General features: G+C 39.7%; 2 protein-coding genes across 2 annotated transcripts in view; one reads left to right on the top strand and one right to left on the bottom strand.

Annotated features, from left to right (window-relative positions):
* Nucleotides 1-23611, bottom strand: part of LOC135083194 (protein MTSS 1-like) — a 249561-nt gene that overhangs the window by 107582 nt on the left and 118368 nt on the right. The gene's annotated exons all lie outside the window — the stretch shown is intronic.
* Nucleotides 251-23554, top strand: LOC135083162 (uncharacterized). The gene is made up of 17 exons (XM_063977897.1): nucleotides 251-378; nucleotides 2630-2787; nucleotides 3299-3432; nucleotides 4175-4332; nucleotides 5006-5168; nucleotides 5736-5917; nucleotides 7205-7356; nucleotides 7923-8182; nucleotides 10574-10625; nucleotides 13515-13602; nucleotides 16317-16471; nucleotides 17110-17240; nucleotides 20922-21073; nucleotides 21949-22114; nucleotides 22462-22661; nucleotides 22943-23097; nucleotides 23297-23554. Exons 1-17 carry the CDS (start codon nucleotides 321-323, stop codon nucleotides 23552-23554), a joined length of 2622 nt encoding a protein of 873 aa, XP_063833967.1. The 5' UTR covers nucleotides 251-320.

The raw sequence follows: 23611 nt of genomic DNA, 5'->3' as shown, positions 1-23611 counted from the left end.
TATATGTCAAATGATGAGAAAATACTACTGGGACAAACTCAATCTTAGTGTTTTGGTGAGTTTTCAAATTTTTTCGCTGGAGTGCCGGAAAAAATCTTAGTCATTATAGTATTAGGGTTTTTTTCAAATTTTTTTACTGATTCCAAACAATTTATTCATTACAAACTTATCACTTAATGAAGTAGGAAAACCCACTACAACATACCTACTATGCAAATACTGCTTGAATATTATGATGATTAATTGTATAAGTGGTCATTCCTTGTTGTGCTGCAGTGAAACGCAGACGGGAATCGGACTGTAGGAGATATTTAATAATAATGAATACTTATATTTTTGTTGGTGTGTTAGCGTCAGCTGTTTTCATCGTTCATGGACGTGAGTATTTTTTTGCATTTTTTTTACTCATAATTACAACAGAACACTTTCTTTTAAGATAACTTTACTGTGTTTACATACTCGTAGCTATGTGTATTTATTGATACAGATAAGACTGGCAATGTCAAAGAGATAATTATTGATCTTAATTAGTAAAACTTTAGTACCTGTTTAGTCACAAAGTAGTTTCTTTACTCTTGTGCCTAAGTACCCTGAAAATCAGAGTCTAAATTACCAGACTGACTATGTTTTTTCCTTTGTTGACCTTCATACTTGAATTAATCTGATAGTCCGCAAAGAAATATAGCTAAAAATACCAGATCATGAAGACACACACCTTGGATGGAAAACGGAAAGGTTTGATAGTTGAAGAAATATTTTTGGGAATTAGACTTTTATAGTACTAGCGTCCCCGCCCCGGCTTCGCTCGGGTGTAATGCTGATATGCATGTATTACACTTTAAACCCTTCCTCTTGAATCACTCTATCTATAAACATTTACATTGCTATTGCAAATGATCTTTAACACCTAATACTTACGCAAACGTGTTATTGGAATGCGATATGAAACTTAGGCGTATAATCAACACCTTTATCCTGTTCATACTTTCCGGTTCCTATGATATGATAGGCTGGGCCATAACTTATAATTGAATAATAGACAGCAGTAAAGTTGTTTGCAACATGGTAAATAATATAAACATTAAATATCATTTCTAAGCTCTTGTGGGATATGATGCTCAACCACAATAAGGAAGGACCAAGGTCCAATTTACACCATCTTGGTTTGTCTATATATACTTGGCAGGATATAAAACTCCGTCACCGCGATGCAGGTTTGTATGAGCGGCGGAGTGTGCCATAGTGAAGTAGTAACAGCGCGATCTGTTGGTCACTAATTTGTAGTGGCGTCGCCACACTCTGTTCCATTCCTCCTCCAGATAGCTGCTGCTCGGACGCTATATGCGTGGTATCCCATTTCCCATGCTGACAAATCCATGGTTTCGGAAGATCTGTACTTTTAGTAGATCTAGCGCTTAACTGAGTCAGTGCCTCGGGTATGGGAGCAGCACGAGAGGGCTGGGATTGACACATTATGACGTGGCAGAGCACCAAAGCTGAAGTCTTGCTGACGTTTGACGTCAACAAAAGCACCCTCCGGCGTCGCTCTCATTATCCCATACCTCAGGCACGTTATGTGCTAAAGCCTGGTCCGTGAGCACGTAGAATTTTGTCCAATGACCCAAAGCGACCCATCCTTATCGCTCGCGCGTAATTATGTTGCTTTCGCGCTCGCACACTCACTGCGGGCGCCCGGCGCTCAGTCGCGACAGCAATATAATTACGCGCGAGCGATAAGGATGGGTAGCTTGGAGTCATTGGACAAAATTATACGTGCTCACGGACCAGGCTTTAGAACTATAGTATTAATTAAGTATGTGACGTCAGAATAAAGATTTTAATGACAATCATGCTATATTACTTAAGTTTCTGTGCAATAAATACCCGTGCGTAATACAGGGCTTGTCACTAAATGTATAATTGACTATTTAATATTTTTGCGGAAGGAAAATAAACTACATACCTCACATTAAATGTACGCTGGTAAACCCAGCTGGGTTTATCTCATGCTTGAGATAACGTCTAGTAGTTACTTGCGATTGTTTATTTTTGTATGGGGTTAAAAGTTATCGTAACCTGCCTTCCTATCCTGGTTTTTAGCTAGGTAAATCTGCTTAAGGGTGAATAAGGAGAGAATAATGAGTCATTTGTATTTTTCTGTCAAGTTATTGTAACAAAGTCACGCCACACAATTCATTAGCCACCCCGCAGACTACATACAAATTTTATAGATAGTTGAGTCGACTTCGAATTTGTATGAGAAATCGACCAATACCAAATCGGTGTAATGTACACGTGCGCATTCCCATACATGTTCATACTGACTAACTGCCCGACCAAACTCTTGGCCTACTAAAAGTCTGTGTGTGTCTGTGTGTGTCTGTGTGTCTGAGGCCCAGCGACCTTTTGCTGCTTATGCTAACTTCGAACTCCTCCTATGTTCTTCTGATGAATTTCGTTGCGGGTCCAATGGCAGTTTAACTTTCCCCCGGAACAAACTGGACCTTCACTGGTTGGGTTTTTATTAGCGGTCAAGCTGTAAGATCCTGGCTACACAGGAGTTGCAGCGGTGGGAACTAGAGGTGGGAATAGTCCCGTGCTTTTGTTAACGGGATACTATCTATCACAGAGTCTTCTCTTGGAACTTGCACCAGACCAAATGGAGAAGAAGGTATGTGCGTCCGGTACCACGACTGCCCGAGCATGGTGGCGATGCTCGGCAGCCCTACGCGGAATATCGGGGAACTGAAGAAGTATGGTTGCGGATTTGATAAGAAAACGCCTAAGGTTGGTCGAATTGCTTATATCATATTTATAACCGCCTTATTATGAACAAAGAAGTCCCTTTAAGAAGTCAGGCTTATGTGTTTGATAAGATATTTTTGATCAACAATAGACTTTGTATCAGAAAAAAAATTAATGGACCGCATCGCGGGCGATGGCTTTTTAAGAGTGCGCTAAATGGCGAATATGATCTCGAGTGGCGGCAACGACTAGGCTTCCTACTAGGTGGACCGACGATCTGGTGAAGATCGCGGGAAGAACCTGGATGCGGGCAGCGTAGGACTGGTCGTTATGGAAAGCCTTGGGGGAGACCTTTGTCCAGCAGTGGACGTCATTTGGCTAAAACGAACGAACAAAATGGCGAATGGCTTTGAATCCCAGGTTTCTGGTCAAAGAAACTGAGAAAATGTTAACACATGGATGTAGAATTTTTCCACATTATAAGATCGTCACAATAATTAATGTTTTTTGCACTTATTAGTTAGTTTAATTCGATATTTTCTATACACTTCAGGTTTGCTGCGATCACAACTGCTATACACCAGAGGGCAACCCGGGAAAGTGCGAAGAAATAAACAATTGCAAACATTTGTCTGATATGGTTAGATCTACAAATAGAAACGATATTGCTTACGCAAGAAACTCCAGGTAAGGAATAAAGTGAGCGACAGTGTAGTGTGTCTAAACTCACAGCAGTCATCATGACTAGTCTATAAAGTAATATAGGATCTAGCATAATAAAGTGATTCGGAATAGTGCACCTGAAGGGAAAGTACTCTTAATACTGTAGACAGAAAATATTAGTCAACATTCCTTGAATTTTCGGAAATGTTAGAATACTCTTTCTTTTCAAAAATAAAATATTCTATCTACAGTATTAAGAATACTACCCCTTCAGGTGGCATTCAAAATTCCACGCTGTACCTATAATATCCTGGCATCTGTACCTTGACTAAATCGTGTTAATTTCTATAGCGGTCGTCCGCGACTTAGTAGGTACGCGTACGGGGTGGACTTTCGTAAAATCCGTTCTTAGTGGATGTCTACACCCTATACCTACCTACCTACCCTGTACCTACCTGCCCAAAGTTTGTAGGTGTTATAGTTTCTGAGATTTCCTGATTAATCAGTGAGTGGTTTTAATACAGGGTCCTTCTTATTCAGCTACATTCTGTTAAATGAGGGCATCTATACTACTCTGAACAAGATTTTCTCGTTGTTCATTATATGACAAAAAAGGCTGCCAAAGTTATGTCCGAATAAAAGGTTTAAAACTCGTGTTAGCCACGAATCTGTTACGAGAACTCCATGAAAAATGCCATTACGTCATAGGTAATAGTTTTTGAGACTTCCTGATTATTCAGAGTGGTATTCCCGGGTCACCTTCCAGGTGCCTGACTGGCAAACGCACCGTGTGCTGTGGCCCTCCCCCCGCCGAGGAGCTGTCCAGGGCCAGCGCAGACTGTCCAGACATGACGACGGCGTTCCCGCCGCACATCGACAGCTCATGCTGCGGTGTAGATGCTAACTCTGCCTCGAGGATTTTTGGTGAGTGTAACCTTCTGCCACTTCTATGCTACTAGTTTATGAACTGAAGCAATTTTAGTCAGTCATTTATCACTTTACTAGCTTTTGTCCGCGGCTTCACCCGCGTGAAATTTCATCATCATCATCATCATTTCAGCCATAGGACGTCCACTGCTGAACATAGGCCTCCCCCAATGCTTTCCATGTTGATCGATTGGCAGCGGTCTGCGTCCAGCGCTTCCCTGCTACCTTTACGATGTCGTGAAATTTAGTTTGACACATATCGTCATAAATTATAAGCCTATATGTTATTCTGGGTTATAAACAATGATACTGTAAAGTTTCATCCAAATCCGCTTCGTAGTTTTTGCGTGAAAGAGTAACAAACATCCAGACATGCATACAAACTTTCGCATTTATAATATTACAAGTAGGATTGCATCCTTCATGAACTTAAAATTAAATTGGAACATCATGCGTTTTTATTGTATTAAAACCTTAATCGCTGAAGGCATGACCTAAGGGAAAGTGTCACAAGTTCTGAAATTTCAGGACTTTGGTAGAAGACGGGCCTATACAGTAGACAGTTCAGTATCCCATAACCTTGATAGCGATTGCACGCCTGTACCATGACAAAAATAATTTCAAAATTAAACAGGTATTCTCAAGATTCTCAAAGAAATGATTGTTGTAGGTGGTAACGATACTGCCATAGACGAGTACCCTTGGATGGCGCTCCTAGAGTACAAAAGGAAGGACAATGGCCTGATCAAGACGTACTGCGGCGGAGCTCTCATCAGCAACCGATACGTGGTCACCGCCGCCCATTGTATCAAAGGGAAGGGTGCTTGGCCACCGTAAGATCTTTTCTTATCTCAACAACAATTAAGTCTTTGATACCATAAATCGCCCAACTTTGTTAATACGGATGCAACGCTAAAGCTTCGGCCAAACCAACGCGTGCAACTCGCGTCGGCGATGGCGATCACTGCGCTTGCATAGATCGCCGCGACCAATGACAGGACGTGTTGATGTCAATTCATCGCTATAAATTCATACACGACATCATAGATGGAATTGTGTAAAGCAATCGTAATCGTTTGACAGTTCATAACGTAGCTAGAGTCAGTTAAACAAAGCGTTTGACAGAATAATCGTACGTTATGAACTGTCAAATGATTACGATTGCTTTACACAATTCCACCTCTGCTCGCCATCGCACACGCAGGCTGCGCGCGTTAATTTGCCTGAACCTTCACAGATTGCAGGACATTGCCAACTGTGCACTAGACATAGATACAAAATAATTCCGAAATCGAAATTATAAGATACTATTACCACAAATTACTTAGTAAACTTGCACTAAATAGTAATACATCTATTTTTGCCAAGAGATAATAAAAAATATTAACATTACTTTGCAGTATAAACGTCCGTCTAGGGGAGTACGACACCAGCTCTGAACGTGACTGCGTGGATTCCGACTGCGCGGATCCGGTCGTCACCATCGGCATCGAAGACATCATCACACACCCAGAGTACAATGCTGATAACAGCCGGCACGATATCGCTCTAATTAGGCTAGCTAGTCCTGCACCTTATACAGGTAAACTGCTTATCACTTTAATACATAATTCAATTTACCAATAGTTTCTTAAAGCACTTAAGTAGCAGGAAGGCGCTGGATGCAGTCCGCTAAGTATCAATCGGTCATTATGGAAATCATTGAGAGAGGTCTATACAGGGTGGAAACGATAAGTGATCTCACTCGATTATTTCTAAACTATACAAGATATCAAAAAACTAGTTACTGATCCTGAAAGTGCTTCATGAGCTCTATGAAATGGTATTAATAATAGGTTTCTGAATAAACTGGATCTATCCGAAAATTCAATGTTTCCAGCTTCCATACATTTGGTAAAGTCACATTATTTTAAAAACTACACATGATATCGTAAAACTAATTACTGATTCTAAAAGTGCTTCACAAGCTCTATTCAATGGTATCAATATTAGGTTACAGAATAAACGGGATCTATCAAAAAATTCAATGTTCCCGTCTTCCATACATTTAGTACATGTCATGACACTCATCTCTTGACAAAATTATAGCAAGTAAAGCCTAAAACTAATGTTTTCCATTAATAATTTTAAAGAAGAATACAATTTACGAGTTTATTTTAATAGTTTATTATGCAATCAAAAAAACACACTTCTAATATTGTGTGTCTGGCATACATTTAGTATGGAAGCTGGAAACATTGAATTTTCAGATAGATCCACTTTATTCTGTAATCTATCATTGGTACCGTTTGAAAGAGCTCATGAAGCACTTTCAGGATCAGTAACCAGTTTTTCAATATCTTGTATAGTTTAGAAATAATCGAGTGAGATCACTTAACGTTTCCACCCTGTATACAGCAGTGGACGTCCTAATAGGCTGAAATGATGATGATGATGGTGGTGAAGGTACTTAAAAGCGATTCTCTAGGTTGGTATTGTAATACAGAGGCTTTACACGGCTTGTCAAAATTGGTTTCTGTAGAAATAATCAACCAGTTAGACCTCATACCTATCTACTACAGCCATCTAGTAGACTTGTTCGTCACTTCTTGGCAACAATCTTGTGTGTGAGTGGAGTAGTGACGACAGTCAACTTTTTTGGCAAATGAAATAATAAAGAACCATTGGATTACCTGCTGAATCTTAACTACAAAACGATTGTATGATACTTGCAACAACATTTCGTGTTAAAAGTATCATTGGCTAATAAACAGTGTCAATCATTTGATAATTTTGACAGGGGAATCAATCTAGTTTCCTACTCGTATAGCCCAAAACTAAGCAGAACTTGTGATATAGGAAATGTACCTATTTAAATTTAATTTCGCAGACTTCATTCGTCCAATATGTCTGCCTGCCTCCGACATCTCGAGTCAAGACCCAGCTAATCTGGAAGCGTACGTAGCTGGATGGGGAAAGGTGAACATGACCACCAAGAGCACGATCAAGCAAGACCTCAAAGTACCAATTATTAAGACAGAGGTATGATGAAAATATCTTTATTACTGATAACTATGTAACTTTGTAATATTGGCCACAGTTCCAGCTACCCATTTCCGTTTTTTCTCTCGCTGTCATCAAATGGTGATTCTTTGCGATAGAACGAGACGACTTGGCCGAAAATGGAACTGTGGCCGATAGTACTGGCCGCTGGCTAACCGCAAAATGACAGCCCAATGTTTTGAGGTAGATTGATGTGCTGATGCGTGATTGTCACAAGATTCTTGAGAAGATCATGCGTCGTATTTTTATTGCATTTTAGAGCGAAAATTATTAGTTTTTGATTCCTTAATGATACCGAAAATGTCTAAAACCGATACCGCATCCGAACGCATAAAGTCGCGAAATCGCGATGACTGCATCGAATAGTCGCAAAATCGCCGATCGCCGATGCTGTATAGATCGTTTCATCCACGAAGACGCACCCCACTAAACGCTCGGATTGCTCGGATCAAACTCCCGCACACCGCGCTTCCCTCGACCAAAAATTGGTGGGGCGCGTCTTCGTGGATGAAACGATCTATACTGTGTTTCTAACTTTTTCACAGGATTGTCAAAAGAGCTTCACCTCGCGCCTAGCCAAGCCACCGACACTCTGGAGCTATCAGCTCTGCGCCGGCGGCGAGGCGGGGAAAGACACCTGCAACGGCGACTCCGGCGGCCCCCTGATGCTGAGCACCGGGACCCGGCACGAGCTAGTGGGCGTGGTCAGCTTCGGGCTCGTGAACTGCGGCACGGAGGGCCTGCCCGGGGTCTACACCAGCGTCTACCCGTACTCCGCGTGGATACGGAGGCACTTGCGGCCCTAGTTCATTTAGACTTGTCATATACAAATAAATACCTATAAGCTTCGAATTTTCTTTTGTCTATTACCATCAGATCGATGTCAAGTGAATTTCATAATGAAACCGCTTGCTTCAACCATAAAACACTGAGAGGACAGAAGACAAGCTAGTAAGCTACAGCCCGATCTAGCTAACTGCCCACCTCGCTGGAACGCGACTCTTCGTCGCACTCACCCGCTACCTTTCATTCGCCCCCAGAGCGTCGATGTGACGTCACGGCTGCCAGGTGCGCAATTTACTCGACCTGGTTGTATAATGTACATAGTAACCGTCTGTGAGAAACGCACACATCAACTTTGTATCTGCCGGGCAATGACTTCTGCAACGGCGACTCCGGCGGCCCCCTGATGCAGAGCACCGGGATCCGGCACGAGCTGGTGGGCGTGGTCAGCTTCGGGCTCGTGAACTGCGGCACGGAGGGCCTGCCCGGGGTCTACACCAGCGTCTACCCGTACTCCGCGTGGATACGGAGGCACTTGCGGCCCTAGTTCATTTAGAACTGCTATTAACCGCCTGGAGTCGCATGATTAGGAGGGCCGACCCCAAATAAAATGGGAATGGGCCAGGCAGAGAAGAAGAATTATTAAAATAATGAAACTTATGTATTGTGTTTCAATTTTTTTTTATTGTGGACGAAAGAACTGATGTCCTGATTTAGCTAAATTAGATTAGGTAGCCTCCACCTGAGAAATCATTTACTCCACCTATCGCCCGTTCATATTTGTGTGAATTTTCGTATTTAATCTAAATATATAAAAGGAGAAACTGACTGACTGACTGACAGATCAACGCACAGCCTAAACGGCTAAACGTAGGCACTTGAAATTTGGAAGGGACGTAGCTTAGGTATTGATGTGCCGTTCCCGAGAACGCTCTCCTCACTGAGAATATTCTCGGGAGCGCTCCCGGGAGCGTTCTCCTAAGCGAGAAAGGTTGAGAATCATGTTTATCAAATGGAAATAAACAAACTTTCTTAAGTAAAATAGTTTTAAATTAAGTCGACAGATAAGTGTATATTAAACAATACACTCTATTTGCAGAGAAAGGCTATATTCTCAGTGTTCCCGAGAATATTCTCAGGAACTTTCTCGGCAATATTCTCGGCAACTGTTCCTTTATTATATTTTATTTTTTTCGTCGTGAAATGTCGTTTTAATGATATGTAAGATGACAGAAATTTCTTTTTACATGCAATTAAATAATATAACTGTCATTTTTTTCGTTTTTAACACGCTTTTATTAGGTCGTCGTGTATGTAACTAACTATGTAATGGAATCTTAGAATCTGAATGACATGCATTTCTAAGTCTTGTATCATCATGAAACTTTATGCAGATTAGATGACAATACAATATTGTGGTACCAGCTGGTCTGATGATGGGACTGGAAGGTGGCCAAAGGAACTCCTAAACGAAACGGTGGAATCACATCGAGTTTGGGTTCATTGGATTTGTCTTTTCGATATCTTTAAGTGCTAGATAATGTCCAGGGTCCTAATGATGGAGTCAGGAGGTGGCCATAGAAACTCCTAAACGAAACGGCGGAAACTCATTGAGTTTGGGTTCGTTGGATTTGTCTTTTCGAGCACTTTAATGCTAGATGATGTCCAGGGTCCTGATGATTCCTGTTAGTAATTAAAAGCGTGTTTTTAGTTTTTTAAACTATTCTTTACATTTGACATTAAGGGCATATTTCAAAATCGCTTAGTAAGGGCCTGTTTCGCCACTTCTGGATAAGTTGTGGATAGCCTGTCTGACGGATCATTTGACACATGTTTATATAAAATACGTGCTAGCTAGATTGATCTTAGTCTGTACGAGATTAGAATGGTTCTCAAACAGCTGAAAAACAACAAGGCACCGTAATCACGGCTGAGCTTCTGAAAGCAGGTGGAACGCCGGTACTAAAGGCTTTTCAGAAGCTGTTCGATTCCGTCATCCTCAAGGGAATTACGCCTACGGCATGGCAAAGAAGTATGGTGATACTCCTCGTCAAAAAAGGCGACAAAACCTTGTTGAAGAATTATAGACCCATTTCGCTTCTGAGCCATATCTATAAGCTGTTTTTGATAGTCATTACGAATTGTCACGCTAGCAGGCTTGACAACTTTCAGCCCCCCGAACAAGCCGGTTTCTGAAAAGGCTTTAGTACCATAGACCATAATAATACACGCTACGGCAGATTATACGGAAGATCAAGGAGTATAATCAGCCACTTTGCGTTTGTGAACTATGAGAAAGCCTTCGATTCGATTGAGACATGGGCACTATGGGCAGTGCTGCAGTCTCTCCAACTGTGCCAAATTGACTATCCATACATTGAAGTGTTGAAAGGCTTGTACAAACACGCTATAGTAACAGTCCGTTTCAAGATCAGGACCCGAAACCTATCCAGTTGCAGCGAGGGGTGAGACAGGGAGACGTCAACACTACCGCCCTATAAGATGTTTTCAAGCTTCTGGGCTGGAGTGGATTTAGCAGGAAGATCTAGGCACAATGCTCGATGGCCTCAATAGAGTCTCTCAACAAGTGGGTCTCAAAATGACCATGGACAAGATTTAAAAATCATGTCTAAAATCCGTGTTGCACCCACCCACTCCTCTAAAAGTTGGAGACTCTACACTCGAAGTTGTTGACAACAATGTATACCTGGGACAAACAGTCCAGTTAGGTAGGTCCAACTTCGAAAAAAAAAGGTCAATCATCGAATCCAGCTCGGTTGGACAGCCTTCCGGAAGCTTCACGATATTTTCACGCGGCGTCGCCGTCGCGTCGCCGCTCCTCTTTAAATCCGCTTTGAATCCGCTTGAAATCCGCCAGAGTGGCAAGGGCCTTAAAACTCAGAGGCACACTCATGTTCAAATACCGTAGCCGAGTCCTAAAGCCGCGGTACGCGTTCGCCACGAAAAGAGTGAGCAAGACAGCAATATTTCACTCACACGTTTCATGCCTTGTTTATAACGACTAGTCTTAACGCCCAGTTAATAAACATCGAAGCATTACAAATAATACCACATATAAACAACAAAATTAAAATTAAAACTAAATGTATTCTGCCGAGAACACTGAGAATATTCCCGGGAGCGTTCTCAGTTCTCGAGAATATTCTCACTGGGAATATTGCCGGGAACGAGAACTTTCTCAGCGGCACATCTCTAAGCTTAGGTACCGTAGAGGTGCACTAAGAAAGGAATTCCCGAAATTCCCACGGGAACGGGAATTAGCGGGAAAAATGGGATTCACGCGTACGAAGTCGCGGGCGGCCGCTAGTAAAGCATAAATCCGGACTAAATAAAAGATGAAAGTTTTCTAATAATAATAATACTCGTATTCCAACATGAAAATGGAATGGCTTGTTATTTTATTAACATACAATTTATTCATGTGACATATTCGAACAACAGCAAATAAAGCGAAAGACGAAGCGATATCGTAATTTTATTCTAATAGGTAAATCCTGGAAAATGAACACACTCGGTGTGACTCAGTGTTTTCTTATGATTTTCCTTTAAAATTGTTGTTAATTGTGTAATCGAAATAGAAAATAGTAAATATTTAGATACTTTTTCCTTTTGTGAAATAATATTAATCAAATGCTTTATAAACAGTTATTTCGACCTCAAAACCTGTTTTTATAATTATTGTTCTAAATTATAATACTTTTGAATTTGATATCACTAATTTTAATGTTAAATACCTACGTAAAACTCATAAAATTATTACGTGGTGTCATCGTAAAATTAAGAATCAATGTATTTTATTACGAAATCTTTGAAGCAAAGACAGTTTGAATTGGGAGAAAATACTGCACGGATCCAAGCAACCGTATCGAAATAAATACCAATAACAAAAAAAAACTTATACCTACCCGCGGCTTCGTTCGCGCAAATGACGGTATGTCTCGGAGAAACATATTACACGGAAGTTGAAGGAAATTTACCTACAGTTCGAGAAAACTATACAAATACAAAATAGTTGGAAACTAAAAAGGGTGAAAACTATACATAATACAAATAAATATTATTATAAATGTATATCTATCTACTTTACTAACAAGCACACACGCACACACATCTTTAGCCATGGACTAAAGTCTATAAGGTAATACATTCAAAAAACATAGTCTGTGCATTAAACTAATGGTGATTGACCACAAATACTCTTAATTGTAATGTTATTCTTGAAAACATGTAATCTGACCTGACTCACAACAGTTAAGAACCATTTAAAGGATACGTCATTTTAGTAGGGCGACTGTCCGTTCCGAGTTTTAGCAGATAAAGATAATGTTTACTTGTTGTAAAGTTGTGATGAACAACAAAATGTACGAAAATGCTTAATAAATTATACTTCTGTAAGATTGAAATACTTATTAAATTACTTCACGATGTTCACGAACAGTCCGTACAATTATGTTCAAGTTTAATTACATACATTGGAATTGCAACCTCATAAATGTGGACATTATTTTCAAACAATTACTAAATATTTTAAATAATGCACTTAATTCATGAAAATAATGTTCACTTCATTTATAAAGTTTACTCCCAACAGCCCAACAGTGACCTCATCTGGATAAACATAGCGGAAATACAACGTGTTAATGAAAAAGCGCAAAACCTCAGACACCCCAATTTATTTTTATTATCAAAGAATTATGTAAATTACATATTAAAATTAATTTTCGCGGATTATTTACGAAGATATTCACTCTTTTTGTTGTCGCCCCGCGCACTTGTTATCTCTTTTTACGCATTTCTGGAAACGTATTGACCTTTCACACGCTGATTGCAAGGCATGCACGCCTATGAGTAGGTTAGTAGTTAGGTAACGTAGATAGTTCATTCACCTCTGTAAATAACGATTAAACACGACGTAATTAAAATATTTTTTGGTTAAAATTTAACCCTAATTTTACTTACTCCTACTCTCGATTCCGAACAAACTAATTTCAGGTTTTGCGCTTTTTCATTAACACGTTGTATAAGTATAAACTTATTTTATTTTTTATTACAGCTCTGTTTGAGAATAAGCATCCAAGATCCAACTAAATAAAATTTTAAGTCCATTATCTCGCCGAAAAGCACCATTATTCTGTAAATCAACCACCTACTCATAGACCCATCTCTAAAAACCAAATATCCCAGTTTAGCGACACAAACGCTGGCCGACCTACCTCCGAGATGCGCCTGGGCAGCCTCGCGGTAACTTATTGACTCACGGTCAACCGCCACAGCTCCGCCGGCCGTCGACCGCGGACCACGCGTCAAGGAAACGTTTTGTTATTGTGTTTTAGTGTAATGTTACTGTGATAATAACATCAAAAATGAAGCTTTTAATATTTGCATCTGCGTTACTTGCAGTTACGTGCTATGTTAATGGACGTAAGTGTTTTGTGTTGAATAATTTAGGTATAATTAACAGTTAACGTTTTTTGTGCAAATAAGGAACTACAATAAGCTTTGTTAAAGCATATTTATTTTTATCGTTCCAATGACGGCGGACTTTGCAGTTAAAATAATTAAATGTTAAAAATAAAATGTAGGTAGACTTGTTATTGAGATTTTCGAAATGCGTTTTGTAATTAATGCAAACGATACGTTTGTTTGTTTGAGGTAAAATCCATTAGCCTCCATGGAACTTTTGATTCAAACTTTAGTGAACTAACAATATTCTCGAAATCATTTTATGCCGGTAATGGCTTGAATCTCTTTTTTAATTATTCACTAAATGTTGCTAATCTACATGATCTTATCAAAGTTTATTTCATAGTGAATTTAGTAACTAAAAACCATTTTCTTAGGCATCAAGAAAACCTAATAATAACGGTAAAACCTAATAAAAAAGGGTAACTTGACTTTTTTATTGCCATGTTAACAGTAAAATATATTTTTGAATTTAAAGTAGCACAACAAACGACAGTTTTAAGATTTTACACGTGTACCTTCTTCTTCTTTATAACTGTTAATTAATGAATAATTTGTTACTACAATAACAAAATGCCACACGAAAAGATAACCACATCAATATAAATGTCAAATCAAATCACAGCTAATTGATCTTCGTAGTAGAAGTATAATTATGATAATCTTAACTATTTTCCTCAAATATATTTTAATGGATTTTCCTTATACACGACTATTAATCCCGGTTAGTGACAACAGCTATGTTTTGATAATACACTACACATATGTATGAACATATACAGACATGACTCCCGAGATTATAAGAGATTTTTATTACAATCGAGTAAGTAATACAGAAAGAAAACATAACACAGGTGGGGTAAGTAAAAAGAAAAGAAAAATATTATGGGGAAAGCGAAGTTTTGCCGCAGTCCTCAACAAAAGTCTACTAACTAACTTAGCATTATATACTATGAAAATATTTTTTATTGGAAAGTTATAAGTACACACATTTTGCACAAATCAAAGATACTCGTATTAACTGGGAAGTATTAATAGGTAGGTAAACAAATAAATCACGAATGTAGGTACCATAAATGCTTGGGCTCCTTGCAATAGACCTTGGCCCCAGCGGGATTCGAGTCCTGAACCGCATTTAGTACAGTAGTCTGGCACTAACTGCCACGCTAGGTGCGTTTATTCCCGATGTCCCCCACTATTTGTCCACCACTGGTGGACATCGAGAAAAAAAGTTGCAATGTCCACCAGTGGGGGACAGCGCTACTGAAATCTTCCCGTTGGGCCCTACTGGTGGACACTAAGAAGAAATGAGTTGCTCTGTCCCTCAGTGGTGGACATCGAAACCAAAAAAGTTCCTGCTAATTTCTCTTGAAAACTTTATTTTTTTGAGTAAAGTATTGAGCTTTTTACTCCATTTTCTTCTATCTTAAGGTTGTCTGAAAGACGTAGCTTTTAGAGCTTTAATTTTATCTAGATACAATTTTAACCTTGTGTTGTTATTGTGTAAAGAAATACTACACAATCACATGGGACAAGTTTTTACACTGCATAATTTAGTCACATCCTATTATTATTGCTGTCAAAAATATTATGTGCGACAAAAAACCAAGTAACATAAATTAGGTGTTTAGACACAGTAGTAGAATGGTCACTAATGGTCAGTAACCAAACCACAGGACCGTTAGAAACCATTTAGCGTCGTTTGTTAATTAACACAGTTCTACTTCAATGATTTGTAAGACAGACTTTTTTTATTGAAAAACACACCTAATACAAGATGCCACAATGTTTATCTAGATTTACCTTCGCCCGAACAGAATCCTAGTGCTTTATAAAATGAAATGAGATTCCTACACGTCTAAATTGAAAATATCGATACATAATCTAGCTAAACAAATACACAAACATTTAATATCAGTAATAAATACGATTTTGCTACAAAAATTTTCACAGTAATGTGCTGTCAACAAAATATTTATCTCGTAACAATATAGTTTTTGTAACTGTACATCAACCACAAATCTTTATGGCCTATTACGTGTCCAGCATGATTAAAAACAAGTTTAAACAATGAGAAAAGAACCTGTTTCCCCACCTGTTTGGCTAATCTAAAACCGGTTTTTCGTGCGAATACTACAGTCACTATTTCTTTTGGTTTGCAATCTTCAAGAGTACTCAATGACATGACTAAAGGCTGTGCTAAAGGTATATTTACATTCACGAGACAAATCAAATCAGTCTTTATTTGCACAATAGTCCGGTCAAATTAGACATGAACCCTGCAATAATTCGCATACAGCTGAAAATATGGGTTTTACAGTTGTTTGAAGAAGTAGGTAAAATGTTCACCACACTGACAAGGATATATTTTTGTTTTGTTAGGTACAGCACATTGCACTAAATAATATTTTTGTTGAAAATAGCACCTATTACAGCAAAACAAGATGCTAGTGAACAGATGCCTAGCCAATTCGGTAAATCTGTTGGTGGACAGGACAACCTGCTCTGTGATATTCAGACACCAACTATCACCAAATGTCCCACGAGCCACAACTTACAATTGGTGGAAAAGTTATGCCAAAACAATCAGATCCTGGTGAATAGGTACAAGGTAACCAAAAGCACTTATAGATTTCCGTATCCGCATTAAAATCCTCCTAAATTGTTTCCAGAATCCTGCACAACTGCGACCGGTGACAGCGGAAGCTGCGTGACTATCCTCAAATGCCCGTCGCTGCTGCAGGTCATCAACAAACCGAACAGGACGCCGGCTGACTTGGACATGCTCAGGAAGTCAGCGTGTGGATTCGACGGAAACACTCCTAAGGTAAGAATAAAAACCAACCACTATGTGGGCATGTGACCTCATGAAGGTTGCAGAAAGGGGTGCAGGTGCCACTGCGAATCGGCTAATCTGGTAATCATTGGGGGAAGCCTATGTTCAGCAGTGGACATTTGAAATGATGATGAAGAATAAAAATATCCAACCCATAGTAAAAGGCAGCTAAGATGAGAATTCATTTAAAATCAAAAACGTTTGGAAGCCATCAGTTCATTGAAAGTCTAAACAAAACGGCAATTTAGTTGGAAAGCTGCCAGAATCGCCAGTAAGTTAAGCCATGTTGTCCAAGTTATTCCAAAGTAAATAATTTTACTACGTAGAATAACAGCCAGCACATCAGACATCAAATTGTTTGTTGCAAATTCACATTTATTACAACTGTATTGTCACAATGTTGACGACATTAACGTCATGGTCACAAACATTGTAAAGTACCGAAAGACGTGTAGGTCTTAGAAATATGCGTAAGCTAACAATAATGCAGTTGTGTTGCGAAGCGGTTATCTGTAGCTCAACAGTGAAGAGGAACATAATGAGGAAACATCCTCCCAAGATTTTGCGGAGGAGGAAACATACAGCAACCTGTAATCAAGCTAACTGTAATTGAACTAATAACATTCCAGGTTTGCTGCCCCTGCCACACACCGTACGGCGAACCAGGGAAATGCGTCGGCATATACTCGTGTCCACACATCGCTAATCTACTGGCGCCGCCAGTGACCGCTCAGAGCATGTTGTTGGTTCAAGCCTCGAGGTATGTTCAAATACAATACATTATTTGGGGAAAATAGCAGCTTTGACAACTGACCCACTGATGGGTGATCATACGAAAATTACTAAAAAGTATGGATTTTACTGCTCACATGCAACAACTTTCCTAGAGGAACCACACACAAATTCTCAAAAAAACATCCTTAATTCCTTACAAATTGGCGTTAATGGGAATGTTATTTTTTCTGGAAATTTTGAACTTCCTTCTCTTGGGGAAAGTTGTTACATTTGAGCAGACGGTTCAATTCTTTTTGTTTGACCCACCAATGGGTCAGTCTATTTAAAATTTCATTGTTTACCTTCGTCTATTGCCACCAATAAGACCTTCCTAAACTCAAAACGAATTAATGTTTAATGCAATCAGCTACATTTATGAATGTCTTTACGTAAGACACTCGATGTAGTCATAGCATACAGTTTAACTTCTCGATTTGTTCAGCTGGGATTCCCCGACATAGAATGCCGTTCTCTTATCAAGGATTCGTCACGAATTACCGTATTTAGAACATTAAATTGGTTAACAAATAATTACTTGAAGAATATAATAAGAGTTGCTTTGTTTTGCTGCACTAGTGTTCTTACAATCATAATTATTGAACAGGAAAAATATACCAACTACACTCGCGAGCAAAAGTATGGCATCACCATACTTGTTCCGAGCGATCGTAAGAACTAAATGACTAATAGAAGATAAATAAAAATGGTACCATTTTAAAGGTAATGTTTTATACTTTAAATTGATACTATAAATACATACATAATCATTCAGTTCTTAAGATGGCTCGAAACCAAACACAACGGCGTGATTCCATACTTTTGCTCGTAAGTATACTAGCTTCTATCAGCTAGGTTGGTAGCTCTCAAGAAATAAAAAACGTATGTTAGCAAAACTTGATTAGAATAACTTAGTAGTGTTAAGTAACTTACTAGCGATATCTATAGCATACAAATCTCCTAAGATCAAATGGACGAAAATCTGTCTCAAAACCAGTAGCATGTTAATAAGATGAAGTTAAAAAATCTTGCAGCTTAGAGTATAAGTCACTGAATAGAAGCAAACGAATATATGTCATAGTCAAAGGTCGATATGCAGTCTCTTCGCGGAATGACTGGTCTATCCTAGGTTTGACCAAAGCCTTCGGGCCAACCCCGAATTGAATTCTTATTTCGGCCTTTGACTAAGTCAAACCTAGAAGTGCCTAAACTGTTCAGTCTAACGTCGAAACTAAAATAATCTGTTTCGGGCTTTGCCTAGTCTATCCTAGAAACGACTGGCAGACTCGGTCAAAAGTAGACGCAGCGTTACAGAGGCCGGCAGCAATTATAGATCCCATCAAAAACAATACTTGTCAAAAAAACCAAGTCTCGCAACTCACGTTGTTCTACGGTAAAAAGTTGTGAGATCCATGGTCCATCCATCTTGGCCATCGCATGAAAACACGTGTAAATTAAATTATTTAGTGCGATGGCCAAGTCAATAATTTATGTAAAACGTTAAAGATTTCCTGGCCTGGACTTGGTATTACATGGATCTCACAACTTTTTACCGTAGAACAACTGAGTTGCGACTTGCGAGACTTGGTTTTTTTGACAAGTATTGTTTTTGATGGGATCTCATTTCTTTTTGTATTTTGTAGACAGCAGTTATGAATCTAGAAAACTGGACCGAAATTGAAAAATTTTACTCGACTTGGCGGTTGCACTACCGTGCCCCCAAATCTCATTTCTTTTTGTATTTTGGAGACAGCAGTTATGTATCTAGAAAACTGGACCGAAATTGAAAAATTTTACTAGACTTGGCGGTTGCACTACCGTGCCCCCAAATATTTTAGTTTTTCCTTGATTCATACACCAAACACTACTTATATTCCAAATTTGAAGCTTCTAGGTCTGCTAGAAGTGCCTTAGAATTTTGATGATCGGTGAGTCAGTCAGTGAGTCAGTGAGTCAGTGAGTGACAAAATTAAGTAACTTTGACCCGTTATAATTCTTAAACTACTGGTTCAAATTGAATGAAATTTTAAATATACCGTGTCTTTACAATGCCTGCATTGCTAATGAAAATTCAGCCTTCTAGTTTTATCCACAACGAAGTTACAGGCGGTCGAAAATGGCCTGAATTGCTTCGAGAAAAGGATGGTACGGCCGTGCCGCTTTTTTGCTCGACTTGGTGGGGGCACTGCCGTGCCCCCAGAAAACCGACCAAGTTCGAATCGGATTCACGTACGAAGGGTTCCGTACGACTCTTTTATTGTTATGTGGCGAATGGGGATGATTTTTAAAGTGACTATAAAACTAAATATTTTGGAAAAGGCATGAGATACAGCCTGGTGACAGACAAACAGCGAAGCCATAGTAATAGGGTTCCGTTTTTACCCTTAATCCTTTAAGGTACAGAACCCTGAAAATAATAATTTCAAGATCGGTTAGAAACACTGATAAACTACCGTAGTAAACAAGTTAGTTATTCGTACTCGTACCTTCACCTAAAGAGAGAACCGGTCGGTAAAGTCTATGTAAATAGTCAATATCAAAATGAAGTTTAGTTTAAAGTCTTAATTGAGGTTTGACTAGTCAAACCCCGATTTCATTAAATTCCGTTTCGACGTTTGACTGACCAAATTAGTCTCCTAGGTTTGACTAACATTATTTAGTCAAAGGCCGAAATGTTTGGGCTTTGACTAAGACTTCTAGTCAGACCTGAGGATTGACTAGTCAAACCTAGGAGCGCCTGAGCTTCGAGGTTTGACTATAACATATACACTTTAAAAGAAAGAAAGAAAGTAAGAAAGAAAGAAAGAAAAGTAATAACGTAAAAGCAGTAAATAACGTTAGTATTCCTATCAAAAGTCAACTTTCGCAAGTGACGTTTACATTGCCATTAAGAACGATTTACATGTATGTATTAATATTTGTTGACACGCGCCTTATGAACTGATGATTCACATGCGAGTTAAATCAGTCCTAATTTGAGCACAAACACACGCATAGTCAATAAGATCCATTGACGAAAACACGGGAAATTCCCCCATAATCCCACATTTCGCACAATTGACCATAAAGACTCAACTATGATTAAGTCTTTGTGAAGCGTCAAATTATGATTTGACCAATCTTGCTGTGAAAGCAGACGATTTCTAACCGTCTTTCAAAAAGGACTTTCCAAAAATTGTTTTTGCTTTTGCCAGTTACGTCATTTGTTTATCCATTTTAATAAATATGCTTATAAATTTTATTCCTAAGCAAAATACTATTTCTCTAGGGTGACTGGCCTATCCATGTGTATTGTCCTTAACTATGGCGACCTGTCTTCAGAACCAGTAACGAGAATGTCAAGGGCCAAGGCCCAGTGGATCGGTCATTGGTTACGCGTACGAGATGACGTGAGAAATCAGCATAATATTGCGAATGTGAAATCTTCGTAACGTAAATAAATAAAAATATTCACATGGTTGTGACACTTGTGACATGGCATGATTCTATGTATAATTTGTGTATACTGGTACTGCGAACTTGCATAGTATAGAAGTTATTATAGTAATTTGATGCATAGTACAGAATACTAGTTAGCATGGTTGATAACAGTAGTTTTCTTACAGCTGGAGACTAGAAACCTACGTTAAAGGCATTTTCCCCCTTTAATAAGTACACTTTAACTCTCCAGATGTGATGGTTCCGACGCGTATAGCGTTTGCTGTGGACCTCCTCCAGAGAGCATCTCAAAAGGCGCTTGTCAGTCGAGGCTGAGCGCCTTCCCTCCCGACCCGAGGACTGAGTGCTGCGGCCTCGACGGCGGAGCAGATAACAAGATCACAGGCAAGTTCATCCACTTTTTCCGTCATTTCTCCATCATCTCTGTGGTCTAGTAGACCACCTGTTTCGACTATCAGATTCCCCGATTCCGAAGTCCGCCTGGCTAACTACCAACACTTTACTTAAGGTCACCACAACAACTTATATTATATTTGTGGTTGAGGTTTCTGGGTGAAGCCCGCTTCCACATTCGGCCTGATCATCAGAAGCGATGCAGGCCTTCCCCGCTTCAAGCTTATATTGCGGGTAAAATATGGCCAGCTCACTGCCACCTTAGCTTGCTAATTTTTTAGCTATGTCCTTTAAATTGGTCTTCAGCAAAAGGCAATGAGTAATACACAATATTGAGTCAATTACCCAAAATAAATGGCTGCACGCAACATAGCGATATTACTCAAATTCTCGCTAAAATCTGTTCAAGTATTTTCCCAATGGGAACATTTACCCAGTAAACATTTCAGAGTCGGTGTAAATTCCCATTAGTCAGTAATGTAATGAATATTACAATTAGTGCCCAAGTACTATGAAGATTAATGTTCATTATCTCGTCCTTGCCTTTGTTCACATCTTGATTACTCTGTATTTATGACTCTTACAGGTTTGTTTGTTTACCTGTTAAATCGGACAATCCAAGTCTTCCCCAAAAAGATATCGCATTGTTGAGATATTGTAAACTTAAATTATTTTGCCTTATCTCGCTCTATGTCGTGCAAACGGCTATTGTTTGACCTTTGCTCAAATACACAAAAACAGAATGAGTCACAATGAAGTGGTACACGTTTTAGCTTTAAAAAGGTCCAATTTTAAAATGAAACAGACTCAAGTCTTACTCATGTTGTGAAATTTAATGGTGTTTTAAAAGTGATACATACTTCCAGGGGGCACTGCGACTACAGTGGATCAGTACCCATGGCTGACGCTCATCGAATACCTGGGCAAGGACAATAGGATCAAGCTGCTCTGTGGCGGAGCGCTCATCAGCAGCAGATACGTCCTCACAGCCGCCCACTGTCTTGCCGGGGCTGTTCTGAACCATGGCACACCGTGAGTTGCATTTATTACAAAACATTATTTAATCTATACTAATATTATAAAGCTGAAGAGTTTGTTTGTTTGTTTACTTGAACGCGCTAATCTCCGGAACTACCGGTCCGATTTGAAAAATTCTTTCAGTGTTAGATAGCCTATTTATCGAGGAAGGCTATAAGCTATACAACATCACGCTACGATCAATAGGAGCAGAGCAACAACTGGTTTTCACGCGTACGAAGTCGCGGGCACAGCTAGTTTCCAATAAAGACCTGAATTTTGATTCGAATATATTTCTCAGAGGAACTGTTTTCATTCGACATCAAAAATACCTACAATTCAGTATTCTTCTTTGATTCCAGGAAAAACGTTCGCCTCGGAGAATATGACTCGAGCCACGACGGGCCCGACTGTGTACCTGTGGAGGGAGGCGGTGAGGACTGCAGTGAGGGTGTCGTCATCCTCCCCATCGAGAAGACCATCCCCCACGTCGAATACAACCCTGTTACAAGGCGTCACGACATCGGTCTTATTAGGACGCAGCAGGCTGCTCCTTACACAGGTTAGTTATTCGACCCCATGATAAGTAAATAATGCTTCAACGAATAAAGGTTCAGTCAAACCAACGCGATCACACGCGATCAGCCGGCGTGCAGCGATGGTGATCAGACTTAAATGCATTGATCGCCATCGCTGCACGCCGGCAGATCGCGTGTGATTGCGTTGGTTTGGCTGAACCTTTAACTAGTTGTAATTTGTAAACAATGTGCAATTAATTAAGTCATTCGTCTTAATGTATAAAAAGATTGCTAGACTTTACTAAGGCAAGAATTTGGCTTTCAGACTTCATCAGACCCATCTGCCTGCCAGTCGTCGACATCACGGTGAAGCCGCCGCCCAACTTCAAGCTGTGGGCGGCCGGCTGGGGAGCCATCAACACCACCCACTCCAAGAGCACGATTAAACTTCACGTCGATTTACCATTTGTGAGCCAAAGGGTAAGGTTTGGTGTTTGTTGTACCAGAAAACGTAGTGTAGGCAGGTCTTCCACTCGGTGGAATGAGAACGACAATCTAGTGAAGGTCTTGGGAGGCCCCTGGTTGATTTCATTTTCATTTTACTTCTCTCACAAAAAAAACTAAAACAAATGAAGACAGAAAATATTATTTTGCTAAATATGTTTCGATATGATTACAGGAATGCCAACCGGCTTACAGCGTTGCAAGACGTCAAGTCGCTTTATGGGGCGGACAGATGTGCGCGGGAGGTGAAGCTGGAAAGGACTCCTGCAAGGGAGACTCCGGGGGCCCTCTCATGTTCGAAAATGGAAAGATATACGAAGTGCTTGGAGTAGTCAGCTTCGGACCGACCCCGTGTGGCATGGAAGACATCCCTGGCGTGTACAGCAAAGTTCACTCGTATCTCGACTGGATAAAGGGCAATATTCAGCCTTGAAATACTTCACCAAACGCTTCTGAGAAATAGAATATTTTGACCTTTGGAAATTTGCTT

The sequence above is a fragment of the Ostrinia nubilalis genome, chromosome 23 (assembly GCF_963855985.1).
Source record: "Ostrinia nubilalis chromosome 23, ilOstNubi1.1, whole genome shotgun sequence".
Classification (NCBI taxonomy): Eukaryota; Metazoa; Arthropoda; class Insecta; order Lepidoptera; family Crambidae; genus Ostrinia; species Ostrinia nubilalis.
This window is presented reverse-complemented; position numbering and strand designations above follow the sequence as displayed.